This window comes from Micromonas pusilla (genome assembly GCF_000151265.4).
Source record: "Micromonas pusilla CCMP1545 genomic scaffold MICPUCscaffold_10, whole genome shotgun sequence".
NCBI lineage: Eukaryota > Viridiplantae > Chlorophyta > Mamiellophyceae > Mamiellales > Mamiellaceae > Micromonas > Micromonas pusilla.
The window spans coordinates 356,587-374,650 of NW_003315891.1; the positions used below are offsets into that span (position 1 = coordinate 356,587).

Genomic DNA, 18,064 nt, shown 5'->3' on the forward strand with positions numbered 1-18,064 from the left:
GTCGCCGCCGCTCGCCGCCGTCAGGAACGCCGGGCGAAAGTCGACCTCGACGCCGCGCTCGCGCCTCCGCGACAGCCGGCACGTCGTCAGCCGGCGCGGGCCGCCGCCGCCGCCGCCGCCGCCGCCGCCGCCATCGCCGCCATCAATCGGGAGCCACGCGTCGACGGACGCGTCGTCTTCTTCTTCGCCGAGGGCGCGCGACGACAGCAGCGCTTGCAACGCGACGCGGTCGCGCGTCGGCAGCGCGCGCCACGCGCGCGACGCGGCGACGACGGCGGCGACGGCCGCGCGCGTCCCGCCGCCGGTCGCGACGGCCACGATGGCCACGGCGTCCACCTCCGCGACGCGCGCGAGGTCGTGCGCGACGTCGAACGCGTCGCTCCACGCGCACCGCGGTGAGGGCCCGAGCTGGAGCTCCGCGCGATACGACGCGAAGACGGACGCCTCGGCCGCGATGGCGTCCACGCGCGGCGTCGCGCGTCGAAGCGCGATCTTCAATGATGCCGCGGCGTCGCGCGTCGCGTCCGGCCCGCGCGCGAGGACGACGGCGTCCTCGACGCGCCTCAGCACCCACCGCAGGTGCGCCTCGTCGTCGCCCGTCTCGCGCGACGCGACGACGACGAGCGAGCATCCGCCGAGGCGACGCGCGCGATGGAACACGACGCGGACGTCGCGCGTGCTCGCGCGGTCGAGCGATCCGCCCGCGTGCGCGGCGAACGCGGAGACCGCGGACAGCAGCGCGGCGGTCGGGCGTGACGGCGGGGACGCGTCGCCGTACGTCCGCGTCAGCAGCGCGACGCCGTCCGGATCGACGACGCACAGCGCCCGCGGCATGGCGACGCTCGCGGCGGGGGCGGAGCGCGCCGCGGAGTGACGACGACGCGAGATCCGTTTGACGAGTTTCTGTCGATGAGGTCGTTTTCTACTCGGATCCTTCGCTCGCGCCAGAGGCGAGGGCGCGGGGCTTCGCGCGATGGCGAGCGTGCCGTCGTCCTTCCGCGCGAGGTTGCGGCAGACGCAGCGCGCCGAGGGCGGGTCGTCGTCGTCGTCGTCGTCGTCCGACGACGACCGCGGCGACGACGGCGAGGCGACGGAGGAGGAAAACGTAGCATCAGATCCCTCGCGCGACGGCGACGACGCGCCGGGAACGGCGACGCCGGACGACGGCGGCGTCGCGGACATCATCGCCGCGATGATCGAAGCGACGACGGTGCCGCGCGGCGACGAGACGACGACCGCGGTCGAGATTCATCAGAGCGCGGTGGAGACGACGACGACGGCGCCCCGCGACGACGGCGACGCGACGAGCGAGGCGGACGACGACGCGACCGACGGAGGCGCGCGGCCGTCGGAGGCCGCGCGCGACGACGACGACGACGACGAGGAGGAGGAGGAAACGCCCGCGGAGGAGGATGCCGCGGCGCCGCGCGCGACGACGTCGGAAGCGGCCGACGACGCGTCGCGCGTCGCCCCCGGGGACGCGCGCGAGCCGTCGCCGTCGCCGTCGCCGTCGCCGTCGCGCTCGGAAGCCTCGCGATCGTCGTCGTCGTCGTCGTCGTCGACGCCGACGCCGACGCCGACGCCGACGCCGCCGCCGCCGCCCGCGCGCTCGTCCATCGACCACGCCGAGATCGCGACGATGACGAGAGACCTCGACGCGCTGGAGGCGATCCCGACGCTGTCGCTGGAGGACTTCCTCCGGCCGTCGTTCGCGGCGGCGGGGTCGTCGTCGCTGTCGTTGTGCGACTCCGAATCCGCCTCCGTCTCTGCGTCGGCGTCCGTCGCGGCGGCGCCGTACGACCAGGACACCGACCTCGACGCCCCGGAAGAGGTCGACCCGCGCGTCGCGGGCGCGCTCGACGAGCTCAACTCCGCGATGAGCGAGAACAACGAGCTCGAGGCGGAGCTCGCGGGCGCGCGGCGACGGCGGAAACACGCGCGATCCGCGTCGACGCGCGAAGTGGAGGCGACGCGAAAGAAACTCAGGTGCGTTCTATACAAAAGTTTTTCACCCATCGCCCGGTTTCAACGTTTGATCGCATCCCCTTTCAACTGACCGGTGAACCTTTTTTGTATGGAATGGCCCTCAGCTCGAGCGTCCGAGCGGCGGTGCCGTATTTCCACAAGCGAGCGCTCGCGAACATGTACCAGACGCGGAGTCTGGAGGCGCTGCGGATGTACGAGCGCGCGCACGACATGCATCTCAGCGCGAAGAAGACGTTTAAGGCGCTAGAGGAGCGGATGACGCCGACGCCGGAGAAGAGGGGCGGCGTCGGCGGCGGTACAGCTGGCGGCGGCGAGAGCCCGGGGAGCTCCGGTTCCGGCGCGAAGAAGTCCAACAAGTCCGTCAGGACGAAGTTGTTCGGGAGCGGGGGGAAGAAGAGCGCGAAGAGCGCGAAGAAGACCCCGAGCCCGCGAACGAGCGAGAGCGGCGGTGGCGGCGGCGGCGAGGACGATAGGAAACGCGAGGAGGTAGGGCGTGAAGACGCGAGAGGAGACGAAGGCGAAAACGCGACGGCGACGGCGCCGGCGGAGGACGAAACGCGAAGCGGCGGCATCTTCGACGCGGACCTGATGTTCGCCGCGTCCGACGCGATATCCGACGTCGTGGACACGGAGACGATGAAAAAACGCGCGGAGCTCGCGCACAAAGAGAACATTCGGATGGCGACGAAGACGATGCACGAGGCGCTCGTCATGCAGCGGAAATCGAAAAAGAGCGTCGAGAAGGCTCGGCCGTATTTCGAAGCCAAGGCGAGAGCGGAGGCGGACCTGGCGCGGCGAGACGAGGAAGTTCGCACGCTGGAAGCGAAAGTCAAGGAGGGGAAGGATCGGTACGCGAAAGCGTTGGAGAACCTGTCGCGGATATCAGAGGAGATACACGAGCGCCGGGAGCGGGAGAGAATAGAACGCGAAAACGCGGGCGGCGGCGGCGGCAGCGACGAGTAGTTGTAGGTTTCGATTCGATCAGATTCAATTCAATTCAATTCGTCGCACAAAACGGGTCTCCCGGTCCCTCCATCGTTCATTCCCCCCCCCACCTCAAACGCATACGTCGCGTCGCGTCACGTCAAGTCACGTCACCTTAAACGCCGCCTTCAGCGCGTTCCTCTGCGCCGGGGACACGCGATTCGGGAACTCGATCTTCGCGAATTCGACGACGACGTCGCCTCTCTCCCCCGGGCGCTTCCGGCTCGGCATCCCTCGGCCCTGAATTTTGACCGCGCTCCCCGGGGATATCACGCGGCCGTCGTCCACCTTCACGACGACCGGCGCGCCGTCGATCCCACCCAGCGTGAGCTTGAACCCGCACAGCGCCTGCTGAAGGGATATGGCGCACCGGTAGACGAGGTCGTCGCCCCGGCGCTCGAACGTCGAGTGCTTCTTCTCGTCGAGCTCGATGACGAGGTCGCTCGCGCGGCCGGGCCTGCCGGGATCTTCGCTTCCTTTCCCCGCGTACGTGAGCTTCGTCCCGGCTTTGTACCCGGGCTTCACGTCCACCGTCACGATCTCCGCGACCTCGCGCATCGCAGCCTGACCTTCGGGGACGTTCGTCGCCGTCGCGTCGTTCACGCGTCGGGTGATTTTCAACTTTTTTTTGCACCCAGAGTAGAGGTCTTCCAACGACAGCGGGAGGCGGCTGACCGTACACTGCGGTGGTCCCCGCGTGCTTCGAACCCCTCCACCGGGACCGCCGCCGCCCATCCCTCCGAACATGGACGCCATCCCCGGCATGCCGCCGCCCATGCCGCCCATGCCGCTCGCGGAGCCCGCGTCGTCGCCTCCCATGCCTCCCACGCCTCCCATGCCTCCCATGCCTCCGAAAAACTGCTCGAAGATGCGCGTCGCGTCGTCGTTCGAGAACGTGTACCGCGCACTTCCGCCCATCCCGGGCTGCGCGGCGCTGAATCCGCCTGGGCCGCCGAACCCGCCTCCGTCCGGGGCGCCCTCGGGCGTGCCGGGCTGGAACCCCGCCTTGAGGCCTTCCTCGCCGTACTTGTCGTAGACGGCGCGCTTGTTCGAATCCGACAGGACGTCGTACGCCTCGCTGATGTCTTTGAACTTCTTCTCCGCCTCCGCGGAGCCTTTGTTCTTATCCGGGTGCCATCGCATCGCCATCTTGCGGTACGCCTTCTTCAGCGCGGCGTCGTCCGCGTCTTTCGCGACGCCGAGGAGCGCGTAGTAGTCGCGCGCCATCGTGCGCGAGATTTATCTCTCGTAGAGTCCGATTAACGTTCTCTCGCTCGATCGACGCGCGGTCGAAGGAGCGACGCCGCGGAAGCGCCGCCGCCGCCGCCGACGACGCCTGCGCGCGAGTGTCTCTGGTGCGCGAGTGTGCCTCTGTCGCGAGCGATGCGTGTCGCGCGCGTGGTGCAGTGCCCGAGCGCGTCTCGGCCGCCGAGCGAACGCTCGCGAAACTTTCTTCTCGGACGTAACGCTCGCACACTGCAGCCACTTGGCAAATTTCGGGGTTTAGGCTAACCCTAATTTTAGGGTTTCTTGCCAGCTCGCGGGTCGAACAGGCCCGGTCGAACGCGCGCGGTTTAAAGATTCGCGTTCGACAACTCGATTCCAAATTCTCGACGCGGCCCGCGTGGTCGTCAGTCGCGCGCTGCGCGAGACACCTCGGGGTCGCGCGCGCGCGCGCGCTCGACGGCGTAGATGGCGAAACCGCACCCCAAGGCGCGCGCGGACCGCGATGGGACCGACCTCACCACCGCGCACGCCGCGATATCGACCGTGCGCGTGGCCCGCGGCGTCGACGAAAAGATGGAGAAGCGGGAGACCACCGCGGCGCTGTTGTACGACCTGACGATCTTCTCTAAAGTCGTCTTCATCATCACGCCGGTCATCGTCGTCGCGTTCGCTCTCCCCCTCGGCTTCCTCCTCGCCGAGCTCGAGGGCTGGGACGACATCGACGGGTTTTACTACCTCATGTCCGTCCTCTGCGGGCTACCGAACGGTCTCACGGACGAGTCGCCGACGTCGGACGAGGGCAAGGCGGTGGACATCATCATCGTGCTCTGGGCGTGGTGCTTAGTCGGGACGTTCATCGGCCTCGTCGCGAACCTCAGCGTCGTCGGGAGGATCATCCTCCGGTTCGAAGCGGTCGCGAGGAGGATCACGGACCGTCTCCTCGGAAAGATGCTCGAAGCGATTCGCTCGCGCTCGGACGAGGTCGAGACGTGCGAGGAGCTCGGCGTCCTCGCGAGCGAGAAGGACGCGCTCAACGTCGCGATCAACCAGCTCATGCTCCAGCGGGAGCAGATCAAAGACAGCAGCGAAGCGCACTGGGAAGAGAGAAAGGCGCACAGGAGGGCGCGGCGGTACGAGATCGCGTTGGACTTCGTCATGTATCTCGTGACCATCTTCTTCATCGTTCCCTGCCTCGTGATCGTGTTCTCGATTCTGCTCGGGTTCTTGTTAGCCGAGCTCGAGGGGTGGAGCGACAAGAACGGCTTCTACTACATCATATCCATGCTCTTGGGGGTCCCGAGTTCGCTCACGGAGCCGTCGACGCTGGCGCCGGATACGACGGAGGGGAAACTCGTGGACATCATCATCGCGCTCTGGGCGTGGGCGCTCATCGGCACGTTCATCGGCGTCATCGGCGGCCTCGCGACGATCGAAAGCTTCGTGACGTGGCTCGAGAGCGGCGGCGACTCGTTCAAGAAGTGTTTCGGCGTCGAGATGGACGAGCACGACGCGCACCTGATGGACGACATCGACGCGTTGGTCGCGATGCGCGAGACCGTCTCGAAGGAAGTCTTCAACGCGGAGAAGAAGCTCATCGAGAGCCTGAGGCGAGACTGACGAGCGCGAGACGCGAATCAGATCGATCGCGCGGCGTCCGTCGCGCGCGTTATGTTATTCGGGTTGTAAGCGTTGTCGTATTATGCATCGTCGTCGTCGTCGCGTCGCGTCGCTCGCTCGCTCGCTCGCCGAGGAGGTGGGTTGCCTCGGCCTCGGCGCTCGTCGCCGTCGCCGTCGTCGCCGCTTCGGAGTCTCTCGTCCACGGACGCGACGAGTCGGTCGAGCGCGTCGATCGTCGCGTTCACGCCAGTCTTCTCCACCGCGTCGTCGTCGTCGCCGTCGCCGTCGTCGAGGCTCTGGCTCTGGCTCCGCGGCTCTCGCTCCGCGGCGTCCTCCGCCGCCGTTTCCCTCGCCTCCGCCTCTTCTCGCTTCTTCTCCAGGGCGACCGCGTCCCGCAACGACGTCGGCGGCGGCGCCGCGGCGCCGAGCGACGCGACGTCCCCGAGCGCGACGCCGCTCGCTTCGCCGCCGCTCGCCGCCGCCGCCGCGCCCGCCGCCGCCGCGCGTTTCGCCGCCGCCGCCGCGTCCGCGTCCGCGAGCTTCGCCCTCGCCCATCTCAAGACGTCTTCGGCGTCGCCGCTCGCGCCGCCCTCCGTCGTCAACGTCTCGCGAAGCGTCGTCTTCATCGCGTCGACGGCGTCCTCCTCGCGCATCTCGACGAGCGCTCGCGGCGGGTGTTTCGCGTGGATGACGTCGAGCGTCAGCCCGTTCGCGGTCTGCACGAAGTCGCTCGCCGTGTTTCGTATCCCGTCGCGCTCCATGAGCGTCATCGTCGCCGCGCGGTACAGCGCGTCGAATTCGCCGCCCTCGCCGCCGCCGCCTTCATCGCTGCCCTCCGCCATCGCCGCCCTCATCAACGCGTTCATCTTCGTCGTCGTCTCCTCGTCCATGTCCCACACGAGCGCGTTCCGGATCCCCTGCAGCGTGACGTACATCTTCTGCACGGACTCGCGCTCGCTCATCTCGTTCAACGTCGACGGCGGGAATTTCTCGTGAATCGCGTCCAACACCAACGTCAACGCGTCCTCCGTCTTCTCCAGCCCCTTCGCAGCCTTCACCTCGTTCACCACCTGACGCATGTACGAGTTGAACTCCTTCGCGCCGTCCGCGACGGATGACGCGTCGATGCTGTCCATGACCTCCCCGGCGAGCGCGCGTCTTCGACGGTCGAGATCGCGCTTCAGGAGCGTCATCCGCGCCGCGCGGATGTCCTTCGCGGTGGGCGGCTTGGACGCGTCCGCCGGCGTCGTCCCGGCGGCGACAAACACATCGTTCAGACACTTCCGCTGGTAGACGACGTACAGGATGTCGCACGCGAGCCCGCCGACGATGGGCGCGAAGAGATTTCCCCCGGGCGCGGTGATGAAGCACGCGCACTGCGTCAGCAGCGTGAGCCTGGACCGAAACCCGTCGAAGAACTGCTTCACCGAGGCGTTGAACACGATGCTTCCGACGGCGCTCGCGCCGCCGTCGCCGTCGAGCCCGCCCCCGCTCGGGTCGAACCCCGGAGGCGGCGTCATCGCCGGCCCTGGCTTCGGCGTCGGCTTGAGGACGTCCGGTAAGGGCACCGGCGGCAGTCCGCGCGCCTTCGCGTCGTCCGCCGCGGCGTCGACGACGTCGATCGCCGCCGCCGCGTCCGCGGAAGCGGCGTCGTTTTCGTTTTTCTTCGCGCCGCTTTTTCCGCCGGTGGCCATCTTCTTCTTGAGCTTCTCGACCAAGCCCCCGACGTCTTCGCTCGTCTTGAGGACGTCCCCAACCTCGACTTCATCGTCCATCGGAACCATCTTCTGCTTCCCCGTGATCGGATCCTTCATCACTCGAAACGCCCGCAGCGTCTTCCGGTTCCGCCGCGACGCGCGTCGAAGCTTGACCTCGAGGTAGAGATACGCCGCGGCGACGGCGGCCACCTTCGCTGGGAACTCCGCGTCGTACGGCTCCGCGCCCGCCTCCACGGCTCGATCGCACATCCACGCGCTCAGAAACCCCAACACGACCGCGCGCTCGAACATCTCGTCCGTGAGCCTCGCGACGGACGCCACGAGCGCGTCTTGCCACGCCGGCATCGATCGGCACGGATTCCCGAGCGCTTCCTCGCGCTGGTACCGCGACAGCGCGCGGCGGATCTTCTCCGGCTTCCCCAGGGCTTTCTCCTTCATGTCGATCGCGTCCTCCTCCGCCTCGCTCAGGTCGTACCGCGGGAGCATCACGAGCGCGTCCACGAGCGCGACGGGCAGCGCCCACTCGAGGCCGTGGAGCGACGACGCGAGGTCGGGGCGTATCATCGAGATCGCGTTGACGCCGACGAGGTATCCGACGCCGACCGCGAGCGAGCCCTTGACGCCGCCGGTGACGACGAGGAGAGACAGGAGCTCGAGCGCGTTCGACGGCGGCGGCGGGGGCGGCGGGGCGCCGTCGCCGTCGGGAGGAGCGCCGTCGGGAGCGCCGCCGTCGTCGCTCGACGCCGCGACGACGACGACGCGGCGGGATCGGGTCGCGATCGATGCGAAGACGCGTCGATGTGCTCGCGCGTCGCGATGAGCCGCCGCCGCCGCCGACGACGACGACGTGGAGCAGACGCCGCCGGTTCGTCGTCGCGCGACGACGGAGCGCGCGGTCGCGGCCGCGGCGACGCCGGCGCCCGCGCGCGCGAGGCTCGCCATGACGTGGGGACGGGCGCGCGCGGACGAGTGATGGAGGCGGAGACGAGAGCGAGATGAGAAACTGAATGAACCTAAAATAATAACCTCGAAAACCTCAACGACGCGGCAGCCCCAACGCGCGCGCCACCGCCGCCGCGGTCGCCTCGCCGACGTCGCTCGGCACCATCCCTCGAACAGTTTCCCTCTCCTCCTCGCGCAGCTGCTTCTCGAGACCGAGCGCGACGAGGTCCAGGTACTCCCCCTCCGTCGCGTCGAACGTCGCGAGCGTCCGCGTCAGCTGCGCCAGTTCTCGCTCGCACTCGAGCGCGTCCCCCGCGCGCGTCGCCGCGCCCGCGCGAAGCAGCCTGTCCGCGCACTTCCTCGCGAGCGCGGTCTCGACGACCGACCCCGCGCGCATTGGCGCGATCCCGAGGTCTCGCGCGAGGTCGGACAGAAACGCGCCGGGCTCGCACCCGCCGATGGACGCCCAGCGCCCGCCGCATTCCGCGTCGGCTTCGCCGTCGTCAATCGCCGCCAACGCGCCGACGACGCCCGCGCGAAACGCCGTCTCCTTCTTCCCTCCCGCGAGCCTGTCGCTGCCGCGGATCGCGTCCGCGCCGTGCGTCGCGCACGAGCGGCGAAGCGCGACGACGTGCCGCGTCTGCACGCCCTGGGAGGACACGCGCGCGCGATCGACGTCCAGGAGCGCCTCAGGGTCGTTCCATACGAGCGAACGTCGGGGTGGAGTTCAAAGGCGTCAGATGGAGTTCAAAGGCGTCGAGGGCGGGGATTGAAAGCGAGGGGTGGGCGGAGAGATGCGCCGGGCAAAGTCCTTAAGGAACGGCGTTCACCACGCGAACGCCGTCGTATGGGGACCAGTGTATAGAACGCGCCTCCGCGGGGACGGGAACGGAGGACGCGTCGGCGGCGGCGCGCGGCGTCGGCGTCTCCGCCGCCGGCCGCCACCACGCCGGGCAGGGTGCCGACTCGGGTGCCGAGTCCTCCCGCGCCGCCGCCGTCGCCGTCGCCGCCTTCGCCGCCTTCGCCTGTGTGTCGTCCTCCTCCTCTCCCCGCGGCGTCATCGACAGCATCCGCTCCAGGCGCGAGATCTCCAGGCTCGCGAACTCGCGCTCCAGCTCAGCCTCGGATCTGACCGTCGCGCGCGCCTCCTCCGGCAGCGGCGCCGCCGCGAGCGCGTCCGCGGCGTCCACGCGCGCGTCCTCGGGCGCGCTCTCCAGGACGATGATCGCGGTCTCGAGCCTGGACGCGAGCGCCGCGAGCGCCTCGCATCGCGCGGTGGTCAGATCGATCGAATCTCGCGTCCTCTTCCGCTCCGCGAGCGCGCGCCGCGCCTGATCCTCTCTGTCGACGTCGCGCCCGAGCATCGCGCGCTCGGCTTCGGCGCCGAGCTCCTTCGCGCGCTCGACGAGGCGCTCGCCGCGCGCGAGCGCGCGACGCGCGCGCGCGCGCACGCCGTCGAGCTCGTCCCTGAGCGCGAGCGCCGTCTCGCGTCGGACGAGGCGCGCGCGCTCGGCGTCGTCGGATCTGTCGGATCTGTCGGACGCGGCGGCGGCGCGGACGGACGCGGCGCGGGAGGGGCGATGACGACGCGCGGGCGCGTCGGCGCGGGGCGCGACGCGCGGCGGCGGCGGCGCGAGCGGACGGACGACCGCCGCGAGGAGCGACGTCATGGCTGGGCGCGCGCGAGAGAGTGATGATGGATGACGCGTCGTTTCGAGACGGTGAGACTGCTTCCCATACGACCCCGTTCGCGTGGTGCACGCCGTTCCTTTGAGGACTTTCCCCGTTTCGACGAGCGATCGTAAAAGAATGAATCATTTCGATACTGTGAGCTTCGTCGCTCGTCACCCTCCTGTCCCTGCGCGTACCTCCCTCGCCTCCCCGCTGCGTACGACGCGCCTTCTCCGTCATCGCATCTGGTCGTCGCGCGCCCCGCCGCCGCCTCCTCCGCGCCTCGCGCGTTCGCTCTCCTCCCTCGCGCGTCTCTCCACGTCCTCCTGAAACCGTCGCACTTCCTCCTGAATCTCCGCGTCGAGCTTCGCGACGCTCCCGAGCGCGTCCTTGCGAGGAGGCGGGGGTGGTCATCAGGTCCGTGTTAGTCATCGTCGGAAGGCGTTATAACACGTGTAGAAAGCGGAGGGAGCGCGCGCGGAGGGCGTTGGAGCGGGATCGGAGTGGAAAAAAAACACAGATCTCACCGCGAGCGCGCCGCCCGCGCGCTCCAGGAGCGTCTCCGCGAGCGCCTTCCCGACGAAGAACGCGTCGAGGATGTCTTCCGCGGCCTCCGCGTCCGCGTCGGTCGTCGTCGTCGTCCGCGCGGGCGGCGCGGCGCGCGTCGTCGCGGTCGTCGTCGTCGTCGTCGTCGTCGTCGTCGCCGTCGCGGTCGTCGCGGCGTTCGATGACGTGTCGTCCGAAGCGGCGCGCGCGCGGACGGCGACGCGCGCGCGCGCGACGCCGCGGGAACCGCGGCGAGGCGCCGCGGTCGTCGCGCGAGCGGCGACGGTCGTCGAAGAGGAAGCGAGCGCGGCGGTCGCGAGCGTCATGACGGTCGTCGTTCGCGCGCCGCGCGGGGCGAAGTGCGCGTCGCGCGACCGCGCATCATCAACGAGAGGCGCGCGCGCGACCGGACGCGCGCGTGCGGCCCGCGAGTGCCGACTCTTCATCAGAGTGTCTCGAGTTGTTCATCGCCCCCGCCGCCGCGCGCACTCCCGCGCGCGCGTCCACGCTCGTCCCCGAGAAGACGACGCGCGCGACGCTCGAGACGACGCCATGGGCAAGGTCACGCAGCGACGCAACCGCCAGGTCGCGAAGGCGGCGAGGCAGGACGGCGCGGACGACCGCGATCCGTCGGCGGCGGGCGGGGACGACCGCGATCCGTCGGCGAAGCGCGACAAGGGGCGGAAGCGCGTCGGCAAAACCCAACAGGACGAGCTCGACGACGACGACGCGGCGGAGAAGCAGTGCGCGGACTGGATCGGTCGGATCGTCCGCTTCGGCTTCATGGCGTACTCTCTGCTCGGCGTCTTTCGCGGCGCGCACGAGTGGGCGACGCGACCGACGACGCTGCCGCCGTCGATCCAAGTCGACGCGATCGACCTCCGCGGCGTGAACGCGATCGTGACCGGCGGCTGCGGCGGGCTCGGCCGCGAGACCGCGGCGATGCTCGCGTCGCGAGGCGCGCGCGTCGTCGTCGGGTGCCGACGAAGCGACCGCGGCGTGATCGACCTCGGCGCGGGAGGAGGGTTTAGCGCGGTCGCGCTCCCGCTCGACCTCGGCTCGTTCGCGTCGACGCGCGCGTTCGCGTCCGCCGTCGTCCGCGAGGAATTCTTCGATGGTGACGGGTCGTCGATCGACGTGCTCGTGCACAACGCGGCGACGTCCACCGCGTGCGCGAACACGACGGACGCGTTCGAGTCGTCGCTGCAGATCAACTACCTCGCGCCGGTGCTTCTGAACCGGCTGCTGCTGCCCGCGATGAAGAGCTCGGCGCGCGGCGCGAGGGTGACGCACGTGTCGTGCGTCGCGGCGAGCGCGAGTCGCGTCGGCGCGGAGGCGATTCGGAAAGCCGCGAGAGGCGGCGGCGCGCACCCCAAGCGGTGCGCGCCCGCTGGGTCGTACGCCGCGTCGAAGCGGTTACTCGAGCGTCACGCGGTCGTGATGTCGTCCAAGTTTCACGCCAAACACGGGATTCAGTCGTTCGTGGTCGACCCCGGCGCGACGCTCACGAACTTCAACGTCAAGGGCAACGTCCTCGCGAGCGCGACGCGGATACATCCCGCCGCGGTCGTGTCCTGGATGCTCGGAAAGGTCAGCGTCGCCGTCTTCGGCCCGCACGGCTTCACGAAGTTCTTCACTCGAAGCGTCGAGCACTCCGCCGCCGCGGTCGCGCACGTCGCCGCGCACGACGCGCTGCGAGGCGTCAGCGGGCGGACGTACTCGGACGTCCGCGGCGCGTTCACCGCGGCGACGGGATGCGCGAAGGCGGACGCCGCGGACTGCGGGTGGGCTAGGCCGCGCGAGCCGAGACCGAGGAAGCTCGACGCGGCCGCGGAGGAGAGGCAGAGAGAGCGCGATCGCGTCGACGCGGAGATTTGGAAGGAGACGAGCCGGTTGTTGGCGCCGTGGAGCGAGCCGCTGTTCGAGGAGGCGGAGGGGGGGGCGTCGTAGACGACTCTGCTAGTATTCTCTCTCACGGCGCGTTACACGATACAGACGACGACGCCGACGACGCCGCCGCCGACGCCGTCATATTCTGCGGGCGGCGTCGCGTCGTCACGACGCTCCCTCGCCGCTCCTCGGCGATCTGAACGCGTTCGTCCCTGCCGCCCCCCCCGCGGCGTTTCCGTTTCGATCCCCCCCGCCCGCGCCCCCCGAAAACGCCCCCGCCAACCAGTCCGCGGCGGCGGTCGCCGCGCTGCCGATCTCCCCGCCTATCAAGCTAATCTGCTCGCGCGCGTAGTTCACCGTCTTCACCGTCGCCTCCGCCTGCGTCGCGAACCGGTTCACCCACGCCGGAGGCCCCGGGACGCCGAGCATCGCGCCGAACGCCTCGCAGAAGTGGTTGCAATTCTTCCCCAACAGGTCGTACTCGCATCCCGGCCACTGCGCTTGCAGCACCGCGATGACGCTCCGGACGCGCGCGGGCGACAACGACGTCACCCCGAGCGGGACGCTCTCTCGGTACGTGTACCCGGTGTTCCCCCGCGGGTGGCAGCAGTACACCCCGCTGCCGCGCTCGCAGAAGCCGTACGACCACTCGTCTCCGTTCACCTCCACCGCGCCGTGAAAGATCCCCCCCGCCCCGAGCGCGTCCTTGGTGAAGCGGTTCAGCCCTTGGATGACGTTGTTCGCGGTCTCGTACGTCGTGTTCGTGATGTCGTACACGTGCAGCGTGACGAGCGACATCGATACCGAGAGGTCGACACTTCGACGTCGGTACCGCGCGCGACGCCCCGCGCGCTCCGCTCTGATCCGCCTCCCGAGGGTTTCTGTTTTTGTTGCGCGTCGAAGCGAGCTTCGAAACCGACCTCGTGAGCACGCGACGAGCGAATCTGCGCTGCGGGGCACCGCCACAACGCGCGCGCCGCCTCCGCGTTCGCGGCGCGCGCGCGGGTTCCGAGAGGCGACGCGACGCCGCGGCGACGATGTGGATCGGCCGCGTCGCGGAAGTCGCCGGCGCGCCCGCGGGCGCGGACGCGGGCGCGCGGTCGTCGCGGTCGTCGCGGTCGTCGTCGTTGGTCGTCTTCGCGATGGCGCAGGCGATCGCGGTCTACGTCGCGTTCGTCGTCGCGTGGCGGTGGGCCGCGGCGAGGCGCGCGCGGGGGAGGCGAGGGATAGAGGCGCGCGGCACCGCGCGCAGCGCGTACTGCGTCCCGTCGGACGACGAGGAGGAGGAGGAGGAGGAGGAGGAGGAGGACGGCGACGACGACGACGACGACGACGACGACGGCGGAGTGAGGAGGAGGAGGAGGACGCGAGGCGCGGCGAGGTCGAGGTCGAGGACGCGGAGGAGCGCCGCGCCGCCGCCGCCGCCGCCGCCGGTCGCGATCGTCCTCCCCGTGAAGGGCGTCAAGCCCGACAGCGAGGACAACTGGCGCGCGCAGCTGTCGTCGTCGTACGCGGGAGATCGCGAGTACGTCTTCGTGGTGGAGTCGGCGGACGACCCGGCGGCGGCGGCGGCGACGCGGCTGGCGAAAGAATTCGGACGCGACCGCGCCGGCCGCGCGGGCCGCGTCCGCGTGCGCGTCCTGGAGGCTGGCTCGTCGACGCGCTCGTCGCAGAAGATTCACAGCATGCTGAAGGGCGCGCGCGCGGTGTGCGGCGGCGGCGGCGACGACGACGACGACGACGCCGGGGCCAAGTACGTGTTGTTTCTGGACGACGACATTCGCACGCACGCGAACACGATCGGGTCTCTCGTGTCTTCCATGGAAACGCTCGGCGAGGATGCGTTTCTCGTGAATGGCTACCCGTTCGACATACCCGAAGAGAGCGCCGCGAGCTCCGCGGCGTTCGTGGACTACCTCACGATGGTGTATCACCTGGTGTTGATCGTCGCGTTTTCGCAAGGCGCCGTCGCGAAAAATGTGTGGGGCGGGTGCATGCTTCTGAGAGCGTCGGACGTACGACAGAACACGCACGGGTGGGTCACGCGATACGAGGACGGCGGGTACAGCGACGACCTGATACTCGCGTCGCTGTGCGACGAGCACGCGCGCGTCATCGGATGCCCGTTCGACGCGCTGTTTCCTCAGCGCATGGGCGGCGGCGGCGGCGGGAGAAAATCCAAAAAAACCTTCGCGAGGTGGTGGAACTACCTGAGACGCCAGCTGTTCGTCATGGACACGTACTCGAACGCGCACAACAGACGCGTGAACCACGCGATGCTGCTCGTGCTGTCGTACTTATCCCTCGCCGTCACGACGGGGATGGCGTGCGCGCTGACCGAACTCGCGTCGTGGGGAAGCGCGCGGTCGGAGGTGGACGTTCGCTTTCCTTCGCTCGCCGCCGCCGTCGTCGTCGCGTTCGCGTGCGCGGTGCGATCCGCGCGCGCGATGTACGCCGCGATGGGCGATCTCGCGGAGGCGCTCGGCGACGCGGACGCGAACGCGCTCGTGAAGAAGATCAACTGGGCCAAGGTGGCGGCGGCGTTCGCGTGCGCCTACGCGCTCGTTCCCATCGCCGCGGCCATCACGGCGACGCGCGCGACGGTGGTGTGGGAGGGTGTCGCGTACGAGAAGCGACGCGGGAAGGTGACGCGTCGGGGGTAGGCGCGGAAGCAGTAGTTTTAGCGTAGTTTGGACGACGGGACAGTCGTTTAGATAGATGATTCGTATACTGATTTACGTAGACCCGACTAAACCTTATTTTCACTCGCCGTAATGCTCTAGCGCGCGGGCGGTCCATCCGCTCGCCCGCCCCTCCCCCTCCGCCAGCGCGTCCCTGACCATGTCGTACAGCCCCACGACTTCCGGGTCCTCCGAGCCGACGCCGCCGCCGCGCGTCAAATCTACGCCAATCTCCCTCTCGGTGTCGGCGTCTCTCTCGTCTCTCTCCCTCGCGTGCGTCGTCTCCGTCCCGAGCGCCGCCTCGACGGACTGGTCCACGGCGCCCCTCACGACAGCCTGCAGCACCTCCTGCGGGAAGAGCCGGCCGCCGTCGCCGTCCGCGCCGCCGCTGGCGCCGTCCGCGCCGCCGCCGTAATCCAGCCCGACTTTCACGCGCGTCGTGACCTCGCGTCGCAGCGCCTTTCGGTGCGCGTCCCACGCGAGTTCCAGCTCGTCCAGCTGCTCCCTCGCCTGGTCGCGTTCCCACTCCGCGACGGCGCTTCGCAGCCGCAGCCCTTGGACTTTCGACTCGAGCTCGACGCGCTCCTCGCGGAGGTTGCGAATCTCGTCTTCGTACGCAATGCGCGCGCGTCGCTCGCGGTCGCGGTCGCGGTCGCGCGCGAGCTTCTCGCTGCCTCCGCCGAACGCGTCGTACGCGTACTCGTGTTCGCCCTCGACGCCGCCGCCTCTCGTCGTCCCGACTCGGTTCCAGAGGCGCGACGCGCTCGCGCTCGAGCTCGCGCCGCCCGCTCCCGTCGTCGTCGCGCGCCCGCATCGCGCGGCGGCGCGCGTCGTCGACGGCCGCGACGACGACGCGAGGAGGCTCAGCGAGGCGTACGACGCGGTCGGGGACGCGCTCGCGCTCGTCGTCGTCGTCGAACAGCTCGTCGTCGCCGCCGCGCGCCGCGTCGTCGCCTTCGCGGACCGACGCGCGAGCGCGGAGACGGCGCCGGCGGAGACGCTCGACGCCTCCGCGGCGACCGCGGCGAGACCGTCGTCGTCGTCGTCGTCGTCGAAAAGCTCGTCGTCGTCGTCGTCTTTGTCAGGCGGCGGGTCGTCTTCTCTCGCCGCCGCCGCCGCCGCCGCGTCGACTTCGGCGACGTCCCGCGGCCTTCGACGCCGCGACCGCCGCGACGCCGCCGCGTCCGCGTCGTCGTCGTCGTCGTCGTCGTCGTCGTCGCCCTCTGCGCCGTCCTTTCCCAAACCGCCTGAATACTCGGGGAAATCGCGGTCGCCCCCCTCGAACGCGCTGTCGTTGCTCGCGCGCGCGTCGCCGCCGCGCCGAAACAGCGCCTCCGCGGCGTCCGCCGCCTCCTCCATCGCCGCCGCCGCCTCCTCCGCGTTCCGCACTAACGCCTCGATATCGTCGGTTAAATCTTCGTCACCGTATAACGCGTCCTCGTCGTCGCCCTCGGGCTCTTCGTCGTCGTCCAGCGTCCACATCGACGGCAAGAGCTGCGGCGAATCGTTCTCTCCGTCTCCCGGAAACTCCACGCCGCGCATCGGATGCAACGGGTGACGCTCCGTCGTGCTGTACGTCCTCGCTCGCGGCGCCGTCGCCTCTCTGTGCGCCCTCCACGGGTCTTGCCACCGTCGCACCGCGGCCACGATCGCCTCCGCGTCCTCGTCCGAGTCTCCGCCGCCGAACCTGCCGCGGTCGCCGCCGCGGTCGTCGATCTCCATGTTCGCGACCTCGACGTGGACCTGCAAACCGGCGAGCGTCTCGGAGGTGAAGTACCGCGTCGGCGTCGGCGGCGTCGGCGGGGCGTCGATCTCGCGCGCGGCGGCGTAGTAGTCGTCGTCGTCGTCGTCGTCGTCGTAATCGTAATCGCGATTCGAGGCGGCGGCGAGTTCCTCCGCGAGGACGTCGGACGCGCGGCGGAACCGCGCGGGCGGGACGCGGCGGCGGCGCGCGTTCGCGCTCTCTCCCGTCGCCGCGGGACATGCTCCTCCTCCACTCGGGAGGAAGCGCGACGATTCGCGGCGCTCCGGGCGCGCGTCGTCGTCGTCGCCGTCGTCGTCGCGCATCTCCGCGAGGACCTCCTCCGCGTCGCTCAGGAGCTCGTCGTCGATGAGCGTGCCGCCTTCGTCGTCCGCGGCGGCGGCTTCGGCGCGACGACGACGAAATAAACTCGGGGCTGGCGGCGAGCGGAGAAATAGAAACGCCGTCGCTGCCTCGTCATTGTCTCCCGCTGTGCCGTCGACGCGCGCGTCGCGCCGGCGGTCGCGCGCCTCGTCGCCGTCGTCTCCCTCCTCCTCGTCGTCGTCTCCTCGGCGCGCGGCGGACGCGGTGTCTTCCGCGCGGCGACGATACGTCGGGTTGCGCGTCGACGTCGGCGTCGTCGGCGACGTCGCCGCGTCCGCGCGCGCGCGTCGGGGCTCGTCCGCCGCTCCGAAACGCCCGCGGCGCGAAGACGCGGGGGCGGCGGGCGCCGCGCCGGGCGGGGTCGCGGGCGGCGCGGGCGCGCGCGGCGCGGGCGGCGCGGGCGGCGCCGGCGATTCGACGCGCAAGCCGGGGATCGGCGGCAGGCGCTCGCCCGGCGCGCCCCGCGCGTCGCGCGTCGTCGTCATGTCTTGTCAAATCTCGTTAACCCAGCCGCGGAAAGCGTAAAATCGTTTTATCCGAGGGATTCGTTCACGGGACCGACGGCAACGCGCGCGCGCAGTCTCGACGGAGCGAGGTATCCCGCGCGCGAGAGAGCTCGATAAACGCTCCGCGCGCGCGTCTCGTCGCGCGTCGTCTCCGCGGCGGTCGCAGTGAGG

At 70.0% G+C, this 18,064-nt stretch overlaps 8 protein-coding genes across 8 annotated transcripts; 4 read left to right on the top strand and 4 right to left on the bottom strand.

The window, feature by feature from the left end:
* Positions 1–2,142: 2,142 nt before the first annotated feature.
* Positions 2,143–2,949, top strand: MICPUCDRAFT_41588 (uncharacterized protein; the record flags this gene model as incomplete). The annotated part of the gene is made up of 1 exon (XM_003061383.1): positions 2,143–2,949. One exon carries the CDS (start codon positions 2,143–2,145, stop codon positions 2,947–2,949), a length of 807 nt encoding a protein of 268 aa, XP_003061429.1.
* A 2-nt stretch (positions 2,950–2,951) lies between these two features.
* On the bottom strand, positions 2,952–4,197 carry MICPUCDRAFT_28590 (uncharacterized protein; the record flags this gene model as incomplete). Its single annotated transcript, XM_003061633.1, has 2 exons — positions 2,952–3,877; positions 3,929–4,197. The coding sequence occupies 2 exons, from the start codon at positions 4,195–4,197 to the stop codon at positions 3,076–3,078; spliced, it is 1,071 nt and encodes a 356-aa protein (XP_003061679.1). The 3' UTR covers positions 2,952–3,075.
* A 465-nt stretch (positions 4,198–4,662) lies between these two features.
* On the top strand, positions 4,663–5,041 carry MICPUCDRAFT_62901 (uncharacterized protein; the record flags this gene model as incomplete). Its single annotated transcript, XM_003061384.1, is given in 2 exon segments — positions 4,663–4,985; positions 4,987–5,041. Coding segments are annotated over 2 exon segments (378 nt in total).
* An 833-nt stretch (positions 5,042–5,874) lies between these two features.
* On the bottom strand, positions 5,875–10,144 carry MICPUCDRAFT_48241 (uncharacterized protein; the record flags this gene model as incomplete). The annotated part of the gene is made up of 3 exons (XM_003061634.1): positions 5,875–8,545; positions 8,574–9,123; positions 9,296–10,144. 3 exons carry the CDS (start codon positions 10,142–10,144, stop codon positions 5,895–5,897), a joined length of 4,050 nt encoding a protein of 1,349 aa, XP_003061680.1. The 3' UTR covers positions 5,875–5,894.
* Positions 10,145–10,742: 598 nt separating this feature from the next.
* MICPUCDRAFT_51112 (uncharacterized protein) lies at positions 10,743–12,641 on the top strand (the record flags this gene model as incomplete). Its single annotated transcript, XM_003061385.1, has 1 exon — positions 10,743–12,641. One exon carries the CDS (start codon positions 10,743–10,745, stop codon positions 12,639–12,641), a length of 1,899 nt encoding a protein of 632 aa, XP_003061431.1.
* Positions 12,642–12,860: 219 nt separating this feature from the next.
* Positions 12,861–13,379, bottom strand: MICPUCDRAFT_7124 (uncharacterized protein; the record flags this gene model as incomplete). Its single annotated transcript, XM_003061635.1, has 1 exon — positions 12,861–13,379. A coding segment is annotated over one exon (519 nt), but the record flags the coding sequence as incomplete, so codon positions are not given.
* A 344-nt stretch (positions 13,380–13,723) lies between these two features.
* MICPUCDRAFT_51114 (glycosyltransferase family 21 protein) lies at positions 13,724–15,244 on the top strand (the record flags this gene model as incomplete). Its single annotated transcript, XM_003061386.1, has 1 exon — positions 13,724–15,244. One exon carries the CDS (start codon positions 13,724–13,726, stop codon positions 15,242–15,244), a length of 1,521 nt encoding a protein of 506 aa, XP_003061432.1.
* Positions 15,245–15,299: 55 nt separating this feature from the next.
* MICPUCDRAFT_51115 (uncharacterized protein) lies at positions 15,300–17,872 on the bottom strand (the record flags this gene model as incomplete). The annotated part of the gene is made up of 1 exon (XM_003061636.1): positions 15,300–17,872. One exon carries the CDS (start codon positions 17,870–17,872, stop codon positions 15,344–15,346), a length of 2,529 nt encoding a protein of 842 aa, XP_003061682.1. The 3' UTR covers positions 15,300–15,343.
* Between the last annotated feature and the right edge of the window lie 192 nt (positions 17,873–18,064).